The sequence below is a fragment of the Macrotis lagotis genome, chromosome 8, assembly GCF_037893015.1.
Source record: "Macrotis lagotis isolate mMagLag1 chromosome 8, bilby.v1.9.chrom.fasta, whole genome shotgun sequence".
Taxonomy (NCBI): Eukaryota; Metazoa; Chordata; class Mammalia; order Peramelemorphia; family Peramelidae; genus Macrotis; species Macrotis lagotis.
The window spans coordinates 69,196,044-69,216,462 of NC_133665.1; the positions used below are offsets into that span (position 1 = coordinate 69,196,044).

The following is a 20,419-nucleotide window of genomic DNA, read 5'->3' on the forward strand; positions in this document are numbered from 1 at the left end:
AGAGGAAAAAAAAAAACTATTGCAGTAGTTATATGTAGCTGACTTGGACATGTTTATTAGCAGTTAGAATAGGGGAGAGGGGAGTGAAAGTATTTTTAAGGATAACAGATTGGGTACATGGGATGAATAAGAGGAAAGAATCATACAACTCTAGAATTCTTAGAAGACAGTCAAAAGAAAAGCGTAGCATTACTGAGAAAAATGGGGGAAATGCTAAAACAGATCAGTCATTTGTCCTGCAGAGACCACTGTAAGTAAACTATAGCTAACTATAGGTTTAACAGCATTTCAACAGATTTAAAACTGAGTGATAATTCAGCCTATTCACTTATGACAAGCAGCTCTTTGGAACCCTCTACTTTCAATTGAGATTATCTAAGAGTGCTCTTTTATTATATTTATGAATAGAAAAGTGAGAAACATTCATTTTTGCCTTTGGGAGAATGGATTCTTAAAATGGATACCATGAGATTTTTTTTTTTTTTTTTAGTTTTTGCAAGGCAATGGGGTTAAGTGGCTTGCCCAAGGCCACACAGCTAGGTCATTATTAAGTGTCCAAGGCTGGATTTGAACTCGGGTACTCCTGACTCCAGGGCTGGTGCTCTATCCACTGCGCCACCTAGCTGCCCTTTTTTTACCTTTTTCAAAAGTGGTATATTTGGATACAATGGAAAACTTGTTTCTTTATCTACCTTTACTCTCACTTTTCTTAGTTCTCCAAAAGAATTATATGATTCAGGAAACACTTTGATTCTTTGTCAAGAAAAACAGAAATATTAACTTATTAAACCATCATTCATCTAGTAAATATTTATTAAGTTCTTACAGTGTGTCAAGCACATGGTCTGTATTGGTGTGCTTGAAACTCTTAGATATTGTGAAATAACTAGTTTCAGCTCAGAGGGTTAAGTCTGGAGTTGCTATGCCAAGATACTCAGACTGGTTTATAATTGACAGTGGTGTTGGGTGGAGTGGCTTTTGAGTTCTCTGCTCTGTTATGGATGCCAGGGACTCTTTAAGTTGAAAACATAAAACTTTTAATTAAAAGACGTATATTTAAGGCCCGAGAGTAATCATTTTGAATGTCACGTATCCATAGAATTAAGTATACATTGTTTTATAATTTTTTTCAGCTCCTGAAAAGGTCCATAGAACGATACAGTGAAATGATACTGTAGCTCAAAAAAGAACTGACTCTGCCATTTACTTCTTTTGTGACTAAGACTTTACTACTTCAAGTCCAAATATCTTTATCTTTTAAAATAGTCAAATTACTATTGTCACTGTGCCTGATTCCATAGGATTGTGGTGAGGATCAGATGTGATAAACTGCATGTAAAAGTTCTATATGCTATAAAGGGATATTACTATATTAGTTGTTAGTCTTGCATGGTGTATGAGAATCTCCTGTAATATCTTCAGGACGTACTGGAACACTAACAGTGATGGAGAGCTGTCTTGTTTGCAGAGAAGGTCATTTCAGCTTTAGAAGTTCCTATATTGAGGTTATAACATTTATAACATGTCTGTTCCCTCTAGAAGTAATTAAATTCAATCTAATATAACAGCTTGCATTTGAATATTAAGAATACCCTTGGTCTACTCATCCATTTTTTTCAAGTTAAAAAATGAATAGTTCAGTAAGAATCTATATGTATAGAAATATTTATAGGAACTCTTTTCTGGTGGTGGGGAACTGGCGATTGAGGGAATGCCTAGTGGTTGGGGAATGACTGATCAAATTGTAGTATGTGATTGAGATAAAATACTGTCCTATTATAGGAAATGATGAACAGCATGCTCTCATTAAAAAAAGCAATTTAAAAAGAGCAGATGCAATGGGAAATGTACCTTGTATAGAATAACAGCAATATTGCAGGATGGTCAGCTGTGACTGACCTACCTTTTCTCAGCAATGCTGTGTAACCCATGAGAACTCTGAAGAACTTATGGTAAAGAATGCTATGCAGCCCCAAGACAGAACTGATGGTGTCTGAATACAGACTAAAGCATTTTTTTCCCCACTTTATTTTTCTTGTGGTTTCTATTTTTGTTTTGTGTGTGTGTGTGGGGGGGTTGTTATGTTTACTTTTACAATATGACTATTGCAGTAATGTTAAAAATAAATAAATAAAAGTTTAAAAAATTGAATAGTTACTTAAACTATCATGGAGCATAGTCTCCTCAGTATTCCTCATCACCCTGGTCACTCATTTCTGGATTTATTTTAGTTTGTGAATATTCCTCTTAAAATGTCATTCAGAAGTGAACATTGCTTTTGAGATGTTGTCTGACCAGGTCAAAAAGTACAGTAGTAATATTATACTTTGTTTCAGGTACTATGTTTCTGTTAATGCAGACTAAGTTTATATTAACTTTTTTGGTAGCCACTTCACATTCTTGATATAGTTCTGAGCCTCTACATATTGACCCAAATGTCACAATGAGAAGGAAAGGGAGGAAGTAATATGAAGGGTGAAATAAAACAAGGAAAACAAAGATTTGAGCATCTGAGCATATTGATTTATTAAGCAATGCAAGCCAGTTGTTCAAGAAACAGGGACCAGTTCCCCTCAGCTTTGGCACTGGACCCCAAACACGGGAAGACAAATTTTAGGCACCAAAAGCAATTAAATAAGGCCAATTAATTAAAAGAAAACAGTTAACCAGGATATGAAATTAGATAATCTCATTTTCATTTGGAAGAAAGATGAAGGGCTTTCCGAAGAGTGAATAAGTACAATTCCCTAAAATCAGAAAAAGAGGTGACTCACTCCCTCTAAGTGACTATTAAGTCAAAGGAACATGGAAACAATAATTGATCAACTAATCCCGGGCCAGTTTTCAGATAAGAAATTTGAGTTGCTTGAGATGGATGATTATGAGAAAACTCCTAGCATCAATCTTTAGATCAGATTGAGCTTTTGATCTGCATAACCTATATCCTCAGTTAAAGGTTTCTTTTGATTTTTGCAAGGCAGTGGGTTAAGTGGTTTGCCCAATGTCACACAGCTAGATAATTTATTAAGTGTCTGAGGCTGAACTCAGGTCCCCTTGACTCCAGGACTGGTGCTCTATCCATTGTACCACCTAGCTGCCTCTTAGTTAAGAGCTTCTAAACAGCAAGTAAAGGTGGTCCAGTTTCCCAGCCACATAGGTTCAGACAATGTGATAAGATTTTCACACAATTCTCACAGTTGAATAGTTTTCTCACAAGACAAATTGGTTTAGGCTCATAATTGAACAGAAAGGGAACTGAGTTAACTCTAGACCTGAGGCACTCAATTCTCCCTACCATTAATCCCCTCCGCTTCTTCAGTAAGCATTTCTAAAGCACCTACTATGTGCTGGGTACTGTGTTAAACATTTTTACCAATATGATCTCAATTTGGTCCTCACAACAGCCCTGAAAGGGGTTATTATTACCACTATTTTATAGTCAAGAAAAGCTAAACAAAGAGAGGTTAAGTGACTGGCACAGAGTCAGACGTGTTTAGTGCCTCCTTGGCCCACTGAGCTGCTTTTGATAGGAATCTCTGAAAAGTGAAATTGACTTGTGATGCCAGTGTGGACTTAGAGAGAGAGAGGCATCTCAAGAAACCATGGTAGCCAAGCCCTGAAGTAAACTCAGACCTTAAAGAACTTGCCCTGCCCAAAAGTTGGAAGGAATAACAAAAGAAAAATGCAAAAGAATTACTTGACATAGGAGTAGAGCCAAAAATTCAATAATTATTGAATAACTGCCAGGAGTTCAATAGTATGCTAGATACCATATGTATGAAGACATAAGGTAGCTTCAATATATTTTTCAAAATTAAATTTATTGAAACATTTTAAAGATAAGATAGTTTCCACTAAACAATTGTTCACCCCACACAAATACGTTCTATGAAAACAATTTGTCGTTAAAAGAAAAAAAGATATAATCTGATGTCTGAGTTGAGTTTTGTGGTTTGTCACGTTTGACTATTCATTTTGGCATAGGCATTAGCTGTATTTGTATAGTTTTCGAAAATTCATTCTACTTTCTTTACACTTTATTACTTCAATTCCATTACTAATGACTAGGGTACTAGTAATTATATTACTAGTCTTCCTGTGGTTCTCTGAATTTTTTATATTTTTCCATTTTGCACATTGCCTTTCCTAATCATCTCATGCATGTTTTACTTTCATCTTTTTATTATAAAAATTAATGCCATTATATATTGATATATATTGATCTTTCTCTTTGTCAGAATTTAATAACTAATTTGAGATTGCTTTTCAGAAGTTACCTTGATATACACTTTAATTTTTGCTAAGCCTCAACTCATTGTGAGCATTAGTCCTCTTGGCACTAATTGGCATCCTTGAGTGTTCATTGCCACTCTTTTTTTTTTTTTTTTTTTTTTTTTTTTTTGGTTTTTACAAGGCAATGGGGTTAAGTGGCTTGCCCAAGACCATACAACTAGGTAATTATTAAGTGTCTGAGGTAGGTACTCCTGACTCCAGGGCCGGTGCTTTATCCACTGCACCCCCTAGCTGCTCTATCATTTCCACGCTTTTAATATGTTAGCTTGATTTTAGACATACTCTCAGCTTTTGTGAGTGTCTTTAAAATCTGCGTCATATGAAGAACTCTCTCCTCAGAGAACAATTCCTCACAGGGGCTCTAGAATAGGGAGTTTCCCATTACTGCTCTGGCTTACTCCTTAACTTACTGCTATTTTTGTATGTATGCTCAGGAAATATGTCTGATTTTTTTTTTTAGCTAGTTAGAAGTTATTCTTTTGGGGCTCCATTTACCTTCATTTAGTGGTCCAAATCCTAAGCCCTTCAAAATTGATTGACATGTTCACATGGTGGCTTGGATTGAATTGTTTTAGTTAACTAAGCCTCTTGTGATTACTTTAATTGAGATGAGGAAGGATCATCCACTCATGAAAAGTAACTGTCTTACACCATCTTCCCTTTTAGATGTCTTTGAGATATTCCTCTCAGAGATGACCTTGAGTTATCAGAAACTGCTGCCCCAGGGCAAGATCTGGTAAATTCTTCCCAGATAGGAAAGGCTGGAGTTGGGGCCCAATGTTTAACTGGTGCTCAGATGATAGTCTAAGCTCTAAGAGCTTAGCTGGTTTTGGAGAGAAATCATTAGTGGGTTATCTACCAGATGATGTTAGATTTTGGCCTCAACTCAGAAAACCATAATTCTCACAAAACCACAATTTGTTTTATTCTGTTCCAACAGCTGTGTTTTATACTATTTCTTTACACTATTTGAGATGATCCTTTTTTTGAAATTTCATTAATCCTTTATGACTCAATTTTTCATAAAGCATTCCATGAATAACTCAATGAAAAGTATTATTTAAAAAAAATTAAAATTTTTTTTAAAAAAAGTTATTTTCCTTTTCTGACTTTTTGTACATTCTTGTTTATATACCTTATCTGGCACTTTATTTCAGGAGTTAAGGGAGCTGTGATTTTATCAGCTTAAGAAAACCCTAACCCTTTTATCAGCTTTTTATGTCTATATTAGATAGCTAACCCTCTAGAGTAATTAGATGTTATTGTGAATTTGTTGTGGTCAAGCAAAAGGCTATGAGAAATTTGAGGAGATTGGGAGTTGGAGGAGGAGTGTTGAGAATAGGGACCAGGCTTCATATTTTATTTGGCAAGTTATGAGGAATCATTAAATGTATTGGGGTTTGTTTGATGGTTGAATAGAAAAATATATTAGGAAGATTACTCAAGTAAAGGATAGATTGATAAAAGGATTGATGGTTATAAGAAGCTTTTGTGTGAGTGTGTTCTCACCTAATTACTGTAGCAATAATATGAGGCAGATGCTACAATTAGTATGATATACATTATAGGAGAAATATTTCTCATTCTCAGTTCTTTGGAGGAAAATGAGACTTAGAGAGTCTTGTCTAGAGTCAAATACCTACTGAATGGCAGAGGTGGGGAATAGTTTGTTATATTCTGATATGGAGATTCTATACCTAAGTGATTGTGAGAAAGGTAAATAGAAATAGGGAAATTAGGAGGGAAACTTTTCTTTTTTGGAATGATCTTTCTCCTCAAATTTCTTATTGTGCTTTTTAATCTGAATTTCTACTTTATCTTTATTATATTTCAACTTGTACTTATAATGTTCCTTATCTCCCTCCCTCCAGGCCTCCCTGGGACCTTTTTTTCTGTATAGTAAATATTTGATAAATGTTTCAACATTATGATTTATCTAAGTTGAGCCTGAGGTAACAAACATCAGTGCTTGGCAAGTAAGAGATAGCTCAGGTCTAGAGAGAAAGATTTGAGAATAGTCTTTGTAGAAATGATAGTTGAACCTTTTGGAGTAGATAGGATTTCTGAAGGAAAGAATATAGGAATTTAGCAAAATACTACATATTCAGATTGTTTAATTCTTTCCCTAGTCACCATTTGATCTTTAAACCTTAACTTAGTTTCATATATAGTAAACATTAATTAGGGAACTTATTAATTCCAAATTTGTGAGCTTAGACAGGGGCTTAGTAGAAGTTTACATTAACAATGTTTGAAGAGCAGTAATTTAATAAATATGATTTCAGGCAGTGTTTCATATTACATAAGAAAATACTTCTAAAACATCTTCATTTTTTCAGAAATATTTACTTGAGCCACTGATTAGTATAAAATAATTACAAGTGGGGTGGCTAGGTGGTGTAGTGGATAAAGCACCGGCCCTGGAGTCAGGAGTACCTGGGTTCAAATCTGGTCTCAGACACTTAATAATTACCTAGCTGTGTGGCCTTGGGCAAGCCACTTAACTCCGTTTGCCTTGCAGAAACCTTAAAAAAAAATAATAATAATTACAAGTAATTGTCATAAAATTAAGGCCTTCAATTTACTATATTTACTATATTAGTAGGTTTCCAATTACTGTATGTACTTTGCAGTAATAAAATTGTCCAGTGGATTCATTGTCTCATTGGTATAGTTACACCTTTACTAGTCTAGATCATAACCCATCTAACCTTCTCATTCTATGCTGTTCTTCTCCATGTATCTTCTGTAGTAGATCCACAAATACCTGATGTACTTGAGGTCTGCCTGTTTCTTTTGTTAGTTTATGAATGCCAATTTAATTGTTGGACCATCCACTCCTTTTTTCTTACTCTTGCTTTCTGACTGTACAGCTCATTCTCCTCCCCATCCCATGTTCCTTAATCATACATAGCCTGAATGTTGTTTTTTGTAAATCTTTTCTTTTGTGCAAGTCATCTAGATAATCTACCATGAATTACTTCTTGTTGTTCAGTCTGTCTGTGTTTTCTCAGCAAAGATGCTGAACTCAGCTCATTTTATAGATGAGGAAACATCTATAAATGGGGAGGCAAATAGGGATGAATCATTTGCCCAGGTTCACATAGTTAATAAGTGTCTGAGGCTGAATTTGAACTCAGGTCTTTACTCTTAAGACTGAATCTCTATCCACAGTGCCATTTAGCCACTCTACTGTCCATTTTGCAAGAGTTTGTATTCAAAATTCATGTTGCTATGACTCAATGTTGGGCAAATATATCAAGTTATGACAATTGTTTACCTGTTTTCAATTTTTAGCTTTGATATTTGCAATATCTAATTTTGTGTTCAGTTGGTTTTTTGATTTGTTACTATTTAAGATTTTTTTAAGCTATAGCTTCTATCCACTAATCTGTTCTTGTCCTCTTTTATTGATAGAATTTTTTAGAAAGTAAATTTTTTTAATAAGATTAGCTTTTTCTTTAATCCCTAAAGTTTCAATATGTTCTCTGATTTTCATTTTCCTTCTCATAATTTTTTACTGTTTCACTAATTTATTCTTTGGTCCATATAGTTTTTTGGATTCCATTTTATTATTCTTTAGCATCTAATATGCCCTGCTACCTCTGACCTTCTGAATGGAAGGTTGAGCCATGAATTCCAAAGGCTCCATTTTAGGAGAGAACTCAGGATATAACATCTCCTTATTTTCCATATGATGGCACTATTTTTGAGTCTTTTCTGATATCATTATCATTGAGAAAACCTCATTATTGTGAAAGATGCACCAAGATTGATCTCATCTTTCAGAATAATGAGGTTTTCTCAATCTTGGTGCTCTACCTCTTTCTTCACTATTCTCTGCCCTTCTGATTAGAAAAGGTGGACCATGAACTGCAAGACCTCCAAGCCTAAGGAAAATAAGATAAAGATCTCATTTCTCAATTGGCTCTATTTGTCTGAGACTTTTTTGACTTCTTCACCATGTTTTTCTTTGCTTGTTGAAAGCTTGAGTTTTTTCCCTTTAAAAAACTGATTATATCCTTTGGCTACTTATCTATGGGGAGATGGCTCTCATTCTTTTAAATTTGAATGAGTTCCTTACATCTTGAAAATGAGACTTTTTTCCTCCCAAAATACTTGCTGCAAAGATTTTTTTCTCCTGTGAGATTCCTATCTCCTTTCTATTTCTAATGTATTGGTCTTATTTGTGCAAAAACATGTAAATTTTATATAATGAAAATTGTCCATTTTCTCATATATAATCCTCTCAATTCCTTGTTTCTTCATAAATTTATGATATGAATTCAGAGATATGAAAAATAATTTCATTATCCCCCTCAAATTTATGTAATCTTTTATATGTGAATCATATATCCATTGGAGCCTTATCTTAGTATATGATGAGATATTTGTCTAAAAACTAATTTATGTGTTTTTTTCACAGTTTTTGTCCATTATTGAGTCTTTAACCATTCATTTGTCCATTATTGAATCTTTGAATTTATTGAACACTAAAGTATTAGGTTAGTTTGCTTTTGTGCCTTTAAAAAGTTTTGAGAGACATTATTTCTGGGCAATTTGATAATTTCATTAATAATCCATTATTTTAATAAAAAGGATGACCTAAGACTGTCATGACAGTAGGCTCAGGGTTTTTAAGCTCAGCAGAAGAGTTCACTGGTGCCAATCAACCATGAGGGACTGGACATGAACTTTGATGTTATCTTATAGAATCCCCCTTTGGGCATTATATTATAACAAACATTTATCCCCATCCAAATCTCTCTGTCTCATCTGGTTGGAAGTTGACTTAACTTTCAGAGATTAAGGTCCTAAAAGTAAAAGGGGGAATTGAAAATCTTCAAATCATTAATTATTAATAATTATTTCTCTCACTTTCATATTTTGTATACCACTAAATAACCTCTTTTAGCCTGTACCAATTCATTCTGATGTCTGTTGCTTTGAAGTATAGTTTGAGATCTGATTCTTTCCCCAAATTAGTATTAAAGCAGCTTAGGTGACATAATGGATAGAACACTAACCCTGGAGTCAGGAGGATCTGAGTTCAAATATAGCCTCAGTTCCTTGACACTTAAGGTTAGCTGTGTAACTTTGGGCAAGTCACTTAACCCTGATTATCTCCCATCCAGGTCCATCTCCAATAATCCTGATTCATATCTGGTCACTGTATCTAGATGATTCCAGAGGAGAAAGTGAGGCTGATGATTTAGGACAGTATTCCCTACTCAAATTCAATTTATATGTTTGTCATGGTATCACCTCCCTGTTGCCAAAGTCTTATTCAAGAATAAAGGACAAACTTCATCATTTTTTTTCCTCAGATTTTTCAGACTTGGCCAAACAAGTTTGTCTTTTAACATAAAGCATTCTTAATTTATGTATGCTATTTTGATTAGAGTGGTGTGGGTAAGAAAATTCTTCAATCTTAATTGTCTATTGGACAAATTTTTTCCCCTCTAAAACTACATTGTATTTTCTCATAATATATAACTTTGATCATCATTACTGACTAGTTTTAGATTGAATTATGGGCATATGTTTTTTAGCCTGCTATATTAAATTGTTCATGGTTATTACTGTCCTATTCTTTGGTAAGCTTAATTGAAGGGGGAATTCAATAAATATTTGACCATTAGTATGATGTGATCACTGCCATGTTCGTAATTGTTATACCATTTAGAGATAAAAAAGATAATACATGTAAGTGGGGTCACTGCTTCAAAAAAACTTGTTTATAAATTTGTCTGCTCTGGAGTCAGGAGAACCTGAGTTCAAATCCAGCCTCAGACACTTAATAATTGCCTAGCTATGTGACCTTGGGCAAGTCACTTAACCCCATTGCCTTAAATTAAAAAAAAATTAAAATTATAAATTTGGCTGCAAGGATACTTCTAAGTGGCAGCTTAAAAAAAATCACACCCAAACTTGATTTGAATAAAAGGCTACTGTAAAATGGAAGTGGAAAGATAAATTGCAGGAAGAAATGAGGTCATAAATATGAATGGAGAATCTTTTTTTCTTCATGTTAAGTATTTTTATACAATATTTCTAGATGAAGTAGCATCTCATTTACCTTTACAATGTTGGTAAATAAAAAAAATTTCATGTAAATTAATTTTCTATATAACTTAAACTTAGTTTTTTAAGCAACATTTTTTTCCCCTAACCATCTTTTTGGAAATATTTTGAAGTATGAATTACATACTTGTGCCTTTTTGAATAGAATATTTGTTTTGGTTTTAATCTGTGACTTCATCATTGTGGAAATTTGACAGTTCTCCTGTAACTTCTGGATAGTTTTCTTGGAGAGTGATGTTGTTATTTGATCATAACTTCATACATAGTTAGTATATGTAGAGGCAGGTCTTAAACCCAGATCTTAACACCAAGTCCAAATCTAACTGCTACATCATACTGCCTTTCTTCATTAGCTTTTCACAGCTTTCTACTTCCTTATTCATTTTCAGTTGTGTGGGTGAGAATCTGAAGATGATGGGACTCTTAGAGAGTAGATACATTTTGTGAATTGTTTATAATTGAACTGTCATTTGAACTGATTTTTATTCAGTTTTCTATTGATCTGAAAACATTCCAGAGAAGAAATCTTAGGTCTTTTTGTGTTTGAGAATAAACTCTTCCCCTGGCCACTGAGGAGCTCAAGTTTTTAATATTTATGCCACTGAAGAATTGAGGTTTGGATTTTGTTTCATCCAATTTAAGTCACAATGAAAAAGAAAATGAAAAGAGCAAAAGATGCAAATAGAAATGTGGGAAAAGTATTAACAAAAATGATCCTCTATGGGTGATGAAAGTTTGACACCATAGACAAAAAAATAGATTTTATTTATAGGTTATCTGACAGGTGTTCTATATTTAGAAAGTTTCTGTTGCATTAGGTTTTTTTTTTTTGGCGGGGGGGGGGGGGGGGGGCAAGGCAATGGGGTTAAGTGATTTGCCCAAGGTCACACAATTAGGCAACTATTATTAAGTATCTGAGGCCAGAGCTGGTGCTGTATCTACCGCACCACCTAGCTGCCCCCCCCCCCCCCATTAGTTCTTTTAAGTTTGGTCCCATTTTGTTTAGCTCTTGTTTGATCTGTACTTTTAACATACCTGCTTTACAAACAAACAACCCCAAACTATGGAACTTTAAACAAGTCAGAAGGCAAGGTTATAGTAGTGCTACCAGAGCAGTGAGAAAATTACACATTAATGCACTTAGTCACTAGCAGAAACATACTATCTTGAAATGATGTAATCTCTGCATTTCTGTTGTTTTGCCTAGGTAGATAAAATGTAAAATTTTAATGTATATCACAGATTTTAAAAAACATCAGATGGTACTTTGAGTTTGAATGCATTTTTGACTGTCTTAAAATGACTATAGTATATTTTAAATTGTTTATATCGAATATCCAGACTCTTGTGTTCTGTTTTGTTTTAGTATTCTTCAGTTGTACTTTTTAAAAGTTAAATTATAAGAGCAAGCATTTAACACTGATTGAAAACACAGTAATATAACAGTGCAGATTGTTAATTGTTGGATAAAATATTTAAATTGGTAAATAAGTAGACATCATTTATTAAAGATATTAAGTTCCCATTCTGTCTACAGGTTTTATTGACTGTGTGCTTTTCTTCTTAGTGTCAATATCTAGGCTCTTTTTAGGAAGCTATTCAAATTTTATATATTTAAACTTTTTTTTTCAAATTAAGATTCACTTCTATCCCCCTTTTCTTTTCCCCACTGAAAAAGCAAGAATAAAATCCCTGTTACAAGCATATATAATAAAGCAAAATAAAATCCTGAATTGACTATATCTTTAAAAATCTGCACTTTTGAATCCATCACTCATATCAGGAAGTTGTTAGCCTGTTTCATATGAGTCCTCTGAAATTGTGGTTGGTCATTGTGTTGTGTTACGGTTTCTAAGGCTTTCAAAGTTTACTGTTATTATCATATTAGCATTACTGTATAAATTGTTCTGGTGGTTCTGCATATTTAACTCTGGGGGATACATATTAGTCTATCCAGGTTTATTGTTTGTTGGTTTTTAAAATTCCGTTTTATTTTCAGTTCTGAATTTTTCTTTTTCTTTCCCCAGTTTTCCACACAAGAAAAACAAAATCCATTAACAATAAGTATAGTTCAAAACAAACTTCTGTATGGGGGGGATGTGGAGGGAGAAATGAGAAGAAAAAGTAACAAAACATGCTTCAGTCTATACTCTTGAATCTATCTGCTACCTGGAGGTGGATAACATGTTTCATCATTTATCCTTTGGAATTATGACTGGTCATTGTTGTTAATCAGAGTTTGTTAAATCTTTGAACAGGTAATTTATTTTTTATAACAATTTTGTGGTTATTATATAAGTTCTTTGGTTCTGTTCATTTCCCTTTGCATCAGTTTATATAAGTGCTCTCAGGTTTTTCTTGAAGGCATTTTTTCTTCATCATTTCTTTTTTTTAGTACTCTTTTTTTGTTTTTTGTTTTTTTATTTTTATCAGGCAATGGGGTTAAGTGACTTGCCCAGGGTCACACAGCTAGGTAATTATTAAGTGTCTTGAGACCGGATTTGAACTCAGGACCTCCTGACTCCAGGGCCAGTGCTCTATTCCACTGCACTACCTAGCTGCTCCTTCCTTCATCATTTCTTATAGCACAATAGTATTATATCACATTCATATACCATAACTTGTTCAGCTTTTCCCCAATTGATAGGTACCCCCAATGCAACACTTCTTTGCCATTACAAAAAGAGATACTATTAATATTTTTGTACATATGCTTTCTTTTCCTCTTTCTTTCATCTCTTTGTCTTATACACATAATAATGTCTCACTAGGTAAAAGGATATGCTCATTTTAATAACTCTGGAAACTGAGAGGCAGATTGCTTTAGAGAATGGTGGCAAAAGTTCATAGTTCACCATCAATGCATTAAGGTGCCTATTGTCATTTTTTTTTTTAGGTTTTTGCAAGGCAAATAAGGTTAAGTGGCTTGCCCAAGGCCACACAGCTAGGTAATTATTAAGTGTCTGAGACTGGATTTGAACCCAGGTACTCCTGACTCCAGGGCCAGTGCTTTATCCACTGCGTCACTTAGCCACCCCAGGTGCCTATCGTCTTACAACCCTCTTCAGAATTTGTCATTTTCTGTTTTTGTCATCTTAGTCTGCTGGATATGAAGTAAAACTTCAGCATTGTTTTAGTTTAGATTTCTCAAATTATTTGTGATTTAGAGCTTTTTATCTTATGTCAACTGATAACTTTAATTTCTTCCTCTGACAACAATTCATATACTCTAACTATTTGTCAATTGAGGAATGACTCATTATAAATTTGATGCAGTTCCATATATACATATGTGTATATATATATATATATATATATATTAGATATGATACCAAACTTAGAAGTTTCAGCTTACTACAATGATGCTTCAATTTTTAGCTGCAAATTTTATGTAATCAAAATTGTCCATTTTGCATCCTTTGAAGCTCTCCATCTTTTTTTTTTGTTATGAATTCTTCCTCTATGCTCCCAATTTATTTATGATGGCACTCTTTATGTCTAAATCATTTGAAAGTTGAGTTCCATATGATGTTGATTTATACTAGTTTCTGCCAGCCTGCTTTCCAGTTTTCCCAACAGGTTTTGTTGAACAGTGATAGGCCAGGTACTGTGGTAAATTCTGGGAATGCAAAGAAATGTAAAAACATGGTCCTCTAGTACTTGAACTTTTGGCTTTTGCAGTATTTTTTCTTTGACCTTGAAGCTTTGGAGTTTGCAAATGACTATATGTACATAGAAGAGTACGTGTCTAGGCAAGGATAGTGTCTGAAACAGCAAGAAAAACTGGTTTAGAGTATGTGGAGAGTAGAATAAGATATAAGAAGCTGAAAAGGTAGAAAAGATTCAGGTTGTGAAGTTTTAAAAGCCAAAGGGAGGATTTTATATTTGATCCAGAAGATAATGGGGAGTTACTGAGTTTCTTTGAATTGGTAGGTGTTATGGCTAGATTTGGGCTTTAAGATAACTTTGACTGATGAGTGCTATTAGACTGGAGTGGGGAGAGACTTGAAGCAGGGGGCCAAGATGAAGTCAGGGTCAGGTGCAGTAATCCTGGGAATGGCAGCACCTGTCAGACCACTGGTCCTGCATCCAGCTCAGGCATTATCCAGGAAACAATTGCCTTAGAAAAGGGATCAACCATCACCATCAGCTACCAACCAACTATCTATTATGCAGAAAACCAGCAAGAGAAACTATAATTACCATCTTGACCCCTATCTTCCTTTGAATACTGATGAAGCTTTCTCATTACTCTGAGCCCCAAGGCTTTGAGACTAGGCCAGCTTCCAGCTTAGTGCCCTTAGCCATCATCTTGGAAGTAGTCCCTTTAGGGATCTACTCTGATGCAACTGCAGCCCCTGAAGACCCAGAAAAGAATCTTTGCAAATGGTTCAATGTCAGAAACTATCATTTTTATCAGTGGAAATGTTATTACAGTTTTGCTTGTAAACCCTAAGGACTGTGGGACCTTTCTAGCTAACTTGAAGCCAAAACCCTCCATATGTATTGTCTCTTGCAATAAAATATGAGCTCTTTAATGGCAAGGACTGTCTTCTCTATTTTTAGTGCCAGCACAGTGTTTTATAAAGAATTAGTAAATAATAAAATGCTTCATTCATTCATTTTTTTTGTTAAGAAACCAGTGTTTATTTTCCATAAGCATTTTTCCAACACTAGAGCATTTGGGTAAAACTTAGGACCACTCTGTGGTAATTCCTACCCATTCAGTGGCCTGAGCAGTAGGAGCTGCAAACCAATCCTCAGTAGCTAGCTGAGCACTCCAGTCTTCAGTAGGGAACTGCTGAATGGGCACAGATGGCACCTGGATGCCCTCAGACCAATCAGCCACCTCTGGCTGAGAGCAGCAGTGAATTCTGGAGGTGTGGTCCATTCACCCTGAAATTCTTCCTTTTGTCACTGCCTTCTCAGCTGCGGCCTGCTCTTCCTTTTCAATCATCTCTGGATCTCTGTAGAAGTAAAGATCAGGCATGACCTCCCACAGGTTTTCATGAGAGATGGTACCACGCATCTGCAGGACTTCTCGGGCCAGCATCCATCACATCAGACCCACTGAATGAGCTCCCTTGTTGTTACTTGGAATGGCAAGGTCCACATAGTGAAGTGGGGAGTCTGTGTTGCACAGTGCAATAAGATGCTTCAGTCAAAGTCTGATGATCTGCACGAGGATCAGTAACCACCAAGAGGCGAGGCTCCCTGAAAGCTGCCTGGATCTGGTTAGCGAAGGTGCCTGGTATGAAGCGTCCAGCAATAGGTGTGGCGCCAGTGGCAGCAGCAAATTTCAGAACTGCTCTCTGGCCAGTGTTCCTGGATGAGATGACACTAACATCAGCTGGATTTTCAATAGCAACAATGGCACGAGCTGCCAGCAGAAGCTTTTCCCAAGTTCTCTTCAAATTAATGATACAGATGCCGTCTCTCTTCCTTTTGTAGATATACTGTTCCATCTGGAAGTCCAAATTGGTGCCACTCAAATGAGTCCCAGCAGCGAGGAATTTGAGGACATCCTCCTCCTTCATCTGCAAGACATTGCTCTGGGCATTGTGAAAGTTTCCCTTTAAAGTTATGATGGAAACCTCTTCTGGGCAGCTGGGAAAGCCATTCTTTTTCAAAAGATTTATAAAATTCGGTGGAGAGAGTGGGTGGCATAAAGACCTGAGTTTATATTCTACCTCTCTACTGCTTCTGTGACCTTAGCCATTTAATCTCTTGGTCTTCCTGGTAACTCACAGAGAAAGGTGTGGACTTGCTTGTAATATTAGGAGTTTGTTCATTTATTCTCTCACCTAATAAATTCAGCATGAGTCAGCTGGATGGCACACTTGTTAGAGTACTGAATTTGGAGACAAGATGACTTGAATTCAAATCCTGCTTCAGATACTTCATAGACTCTGGACTCTAGAAGGTTTTAGTGAGCTAAGTCACTGTTGTTTTCTTAGTAATGCTAGGCATAGAGTAGTGGTTTCTCCAAGGACCAAGGAGTAAAAGACATGTAGCAGAAAGTTCCATTGTGCCTTAGCACAATCTAGTCTCTAAGAGAACCCTAGGACCTAAGTCCTTCTTTTAGGATCCAGTGATGGAGTAGGTACTTGGTGTCTTGAAGTCTACTCCTACCTATGAGTTTCCTACTAATGGAGCGCTGTATTATTTTTGTGGTGGTGGTGGTGGTGATGGTTATTAAACACCTTGGTGATTTGGGGCAGGCTAGGTAGTATATTAGCATTGTAGGTCATGGTGCTAAAATGTTAGGAAACCTAGGTAAAGTTGCATAATCAGTTTTGAGCTAGAGATTTAGAATTTATATGTTTAGAGATGATAATAGAAGCCATGGAAAGGTGAATGAAGTCACCAGTTGAGAGTAGAAACCAAAGAAAAGAAGGTATGGATGGAAATGGGGGGGGGGGGGGAAGAAGGGCAGTCAGTGATTAAGACAGTAAGAGAGCTATGGGAGAAACTCAAGGTATAACAGAAGTCAAGAAAAGAATTGCAAGGCAGAGAAGCTAATTGTTACAGTTATGTTTCAGAGGGGTCAAAGAGAATGAATGCCTGAGAGAATAACATTTGAATTGAATAGGAGATCCCTAAAGATTTTGTAACATTTTTAACTGATAGGTGGGGAACCAAGTGAAAACCAAGGGTTTGAGAATTAAATGAGTGAACATGTAGTGGTATCATTGACCTAAAAGTTCATAGATTTAAACTTGGGTTTTTTTACTAGTTGTTTCAAACATATGAAAACTTTACTGTTTTCTGAAAGTTCTAAAGTTATTTTTCAAAATTTCATTTATTTATTTTTCCTATTGTTTTCTCCCTTCTCTTTCTGTTCCCCCAAGATAGCAAGTAATCTGATAGGTTATACATGTACAACTATGTTACACATATTTCCATAGTAGTCATGCTGTGAAAGAAGAATCAGAACAAAAAGAAAAATCGAGAGAAGCAAAAGACATTTGAAAAAAGTGAAAATAGTGTGCTTTGATCTGCATTCAGGCTCCATAGTTATTTCTTTGCATGTGGATGGCATTTTCCATCACAAATTTTTTAGAATTGTCTTTGATCACTATTTTGCAGAGAAAAGTTAGTCAGTCAAAGTTGATCATCATCCAGTGTTGCTATTATTGTGTATAATATTCTCCTGGTTCTGCTCACTTCATTCAGCATCAGTTCATGTCTTTCCAGGTTTTTCTGAAATTCTAAATTAACCTGCTCATCATTCTTACAAAATGGTAATATTCCATCACATTGTTATAGCTCAACTTGTTTAGCCATTCCACAGTTGAAGGGTGGATCTTTTCCCCCTTTTTATGATCTCTTTGGGGTACAGATCTATAGCCCTTTGGGTATAATTCCAAATTACTCTCCAGAATGGTTGGATCAGTTCACAACTCTACCAGTAGTTTTTTAGTTTTCCAGATTTCCCACATCCCCTCAATCTGAGAGGGGTAAGGTGGTACCTCAGGGTTGTTTTAATTTGAATTTCTCTAATTAACACTGTCTAGAGCATTTTTTTTTCATATATAGCTTTAATTTCTTCATCTGAAAACTCTCAGTTCGTATTCTTTGACTATCAGTTGGGGAATGATATGTATTCTTATAAATTTGATTCAGTTCTCTAAATATTTGAGAAATGAGACTTTTACCAGATACATTGGTTATAAAAAAATGGTTTCCCAGCTTTCTGCTTTCCTTCCAATTTTGTTTGCTTTGGTTTTGTTTCTGCAAAAACTTGAAATTGTTTTTAAGCTGTAATTTCAAAATTTCTGAAAATTTATTACTCAGGGTACCAAGTTTGTACTGATGCTGACATTCTGATCCTGCTATATTTCAGTCATTGTCAGTCACACAACAAACATTTATTCAGAGCTTGTTTTCTGGGTAGTATGGATATAGAGGAACTACGATTACCATGTCATAAATCTCCAGTCCCCTCAATAAAGTTTGTTTTCTTATTGTCCTCTATACATTCAAATTCAAACCTGCCTCTCTGTTATTACTTTTGTCAAAATGTCCTCCCCTTTCCTCTTCTCTTATTCATAATTTTTCCAAGACACAAATCACATTTCTTGTGAAGAATTCCAACTGATCTCACCATGATCTTTGAACTCCTACTTTTTAGTGCTATTATATTATACTACATTCTGTCTAAGGGTATATTTTTTTCTCTCTGTTCAAATTATAAACCCATTGGGAACAATTCTTATCAGAGTAAGAACTTGATTGAGTATTGACTAGCTTGCCTTCTCAAAATCTTTTAGATTATTTAATGTCAATTGTGTGAGATTACTTGTCTGGTTGAAATTATGCTGTCCATTATTTTGATGTCAATAAAAATGAAACTTTTTTTTTTCTTGGCCAGCCTAGCGTGTTAATCGTAACCTACAAGGAACTGACAAAATCATCTACTCAGTTTGGATCCTACAAGCAAGTTGAATGGAGGCCAGATAGTACCATGATAGCTGTATCAGTAAGTAGGGGATTTTCTAGCTTTGATAGTACCTTCTTACAAATAATTGTTTTGTGGTGTTAAAAAAATTATCTTTGATAAATGACCTTTCCATAGCATTGCACATTGCATTGAATCCATTTCTTCTTGAAAAAAAATCTCTTTTAAAAACTTTCCTGGGCTTTTGTGGTACTATGTTTTCTAGGTTCTTTTTTTTAACCTGTCCAGTCATTTCTTTCTTTCTTTCACTAATTTAACTTTTTATTCCCTTTCTGTACTCTTTTCATTGAAAATCCAACCGTAGAGTTGACAGAAATCTGCATTTCTAACCGTAATTGCTTCTCTTAGCTTTTAACCATACATCATCAGTCTCCTGAACATCTTCACTTAAATATCTTGTCATCATCTATATGCCCACATGAAGTCCATTTCTAGACTTCTCCATTTTTATCATTGGCACCATATCCTACTAGTTACTCAGATTTAGGAATCTTAGATCTGGAAAGGAACTCAGTGATCATCTAATCTTAACTGAAGCTGAATGTATATCCATCGAATGGTTGTTTGGCAGTCATTTGACAATCTCTACTGTAGATGAACTCACTTCCTCCTGAAACAACATATTTTACTTTTATATAGTTCTAATTGCAAGGAAGTTTTTCATTTAAAATTTTAACTCTCTATAACATCAACCCATTGCTCCTGGTTCTTTCCTTAGGAGCCAAATGGCACAAATTGAATTCTTCTATGCTTCTTCAGATACTTGAAGACACCTACCTTATCTCCCCCTGAGTATTCTATGTATATAGTTTCTTCAGTTGATCCTTAGAAAATATACCCTGAGGGTCTTTCACTTCCTTTGGATATTCATCAGCTTAAAAATCATTTCTATAATGGGCTTTTTCTTTTCTCAAAAGAGTTTAGAACCAGGGACTCATAGTCTTCTCAACCATCACAATTCTTGCATATATGCTTAGGGATTTGATTGTACCTGATAACATCCCGTTGAATATCCTGATCTCCCAAATCATAATCCTTATTAATTCCCATGACCTAAATATTTACTTCATTGACATGAACAAGAGGTTTAGATCACTGACATTTTTAACTGTGCCAACTGCATAATCGTCATCTTTGAAATCCCTTTTTTTATCACAATTTTCTGTCCTTTTATTTCTCTTATCTTCCATTGTCCTAAATATCTTTTTTCTCTTTCTGATCTCTTGTCTTTCCATCTTTATCTGTTCCCTGAGTCTTTCCCTGCTGTTGTAATTACCTCTCTTTCCTTCCCAGTTCAGCTCTGCAATCTTGCTCATCCTGATGCTATCCCTCCAGCTCGATACAATCCCTACCACCCTCAAAACAGCTAGTGAACTAAGTGATGCAGCTGTGCTCATTGGCCCCCATGACATTCCTGCTATTTAATCTTAGTTGGACTTAACTGCCACATTGCAAATCAATTATTCTTCCTTAATTAACTTTTCCAAGCCCTTTACTCAAGCTTTTATGCCTGCCTTCTGTCTCTCATAGATTGATTGACTTTTCATCCTAGTCTATTTTAGCAGTTCTTTAATTTCTCCT

The 20,419-nt window shown here is 35.2% G+C and overlaps 1 protein-coding gene across 4 annotated transcripts in view; it reads left to right on the plus strand.

Annotated features, from left to right (window-relative positions):
- The window catches only part of RIC1 (RIC1 homolog, RAB6A GEF complex partner 1), a 154,846-nt gene that overhangs the window by 11,176 nt on the left and 123,251 nt on the right, over positions 1-20,419 (plus strand). For 2 of the 4 annotated variants that reach the window (XM_074197475.1, XM_074197476.1), the window contains exon 2: positions 18,752-18,859. In XM_074197475.1, coding sequence (XP_074053576.1) covers positions 18,752-18,859 — 108 coding nt within the window. Of the gene's footprint in view, positions 1-13,713; positions 17,622-18,751; positions 18,860-20,419 lie in introns of those variants that run through there. The other 2 variants (XM_074197477.1, XM_074197478.1) reach the window with 2 other exon arrangements.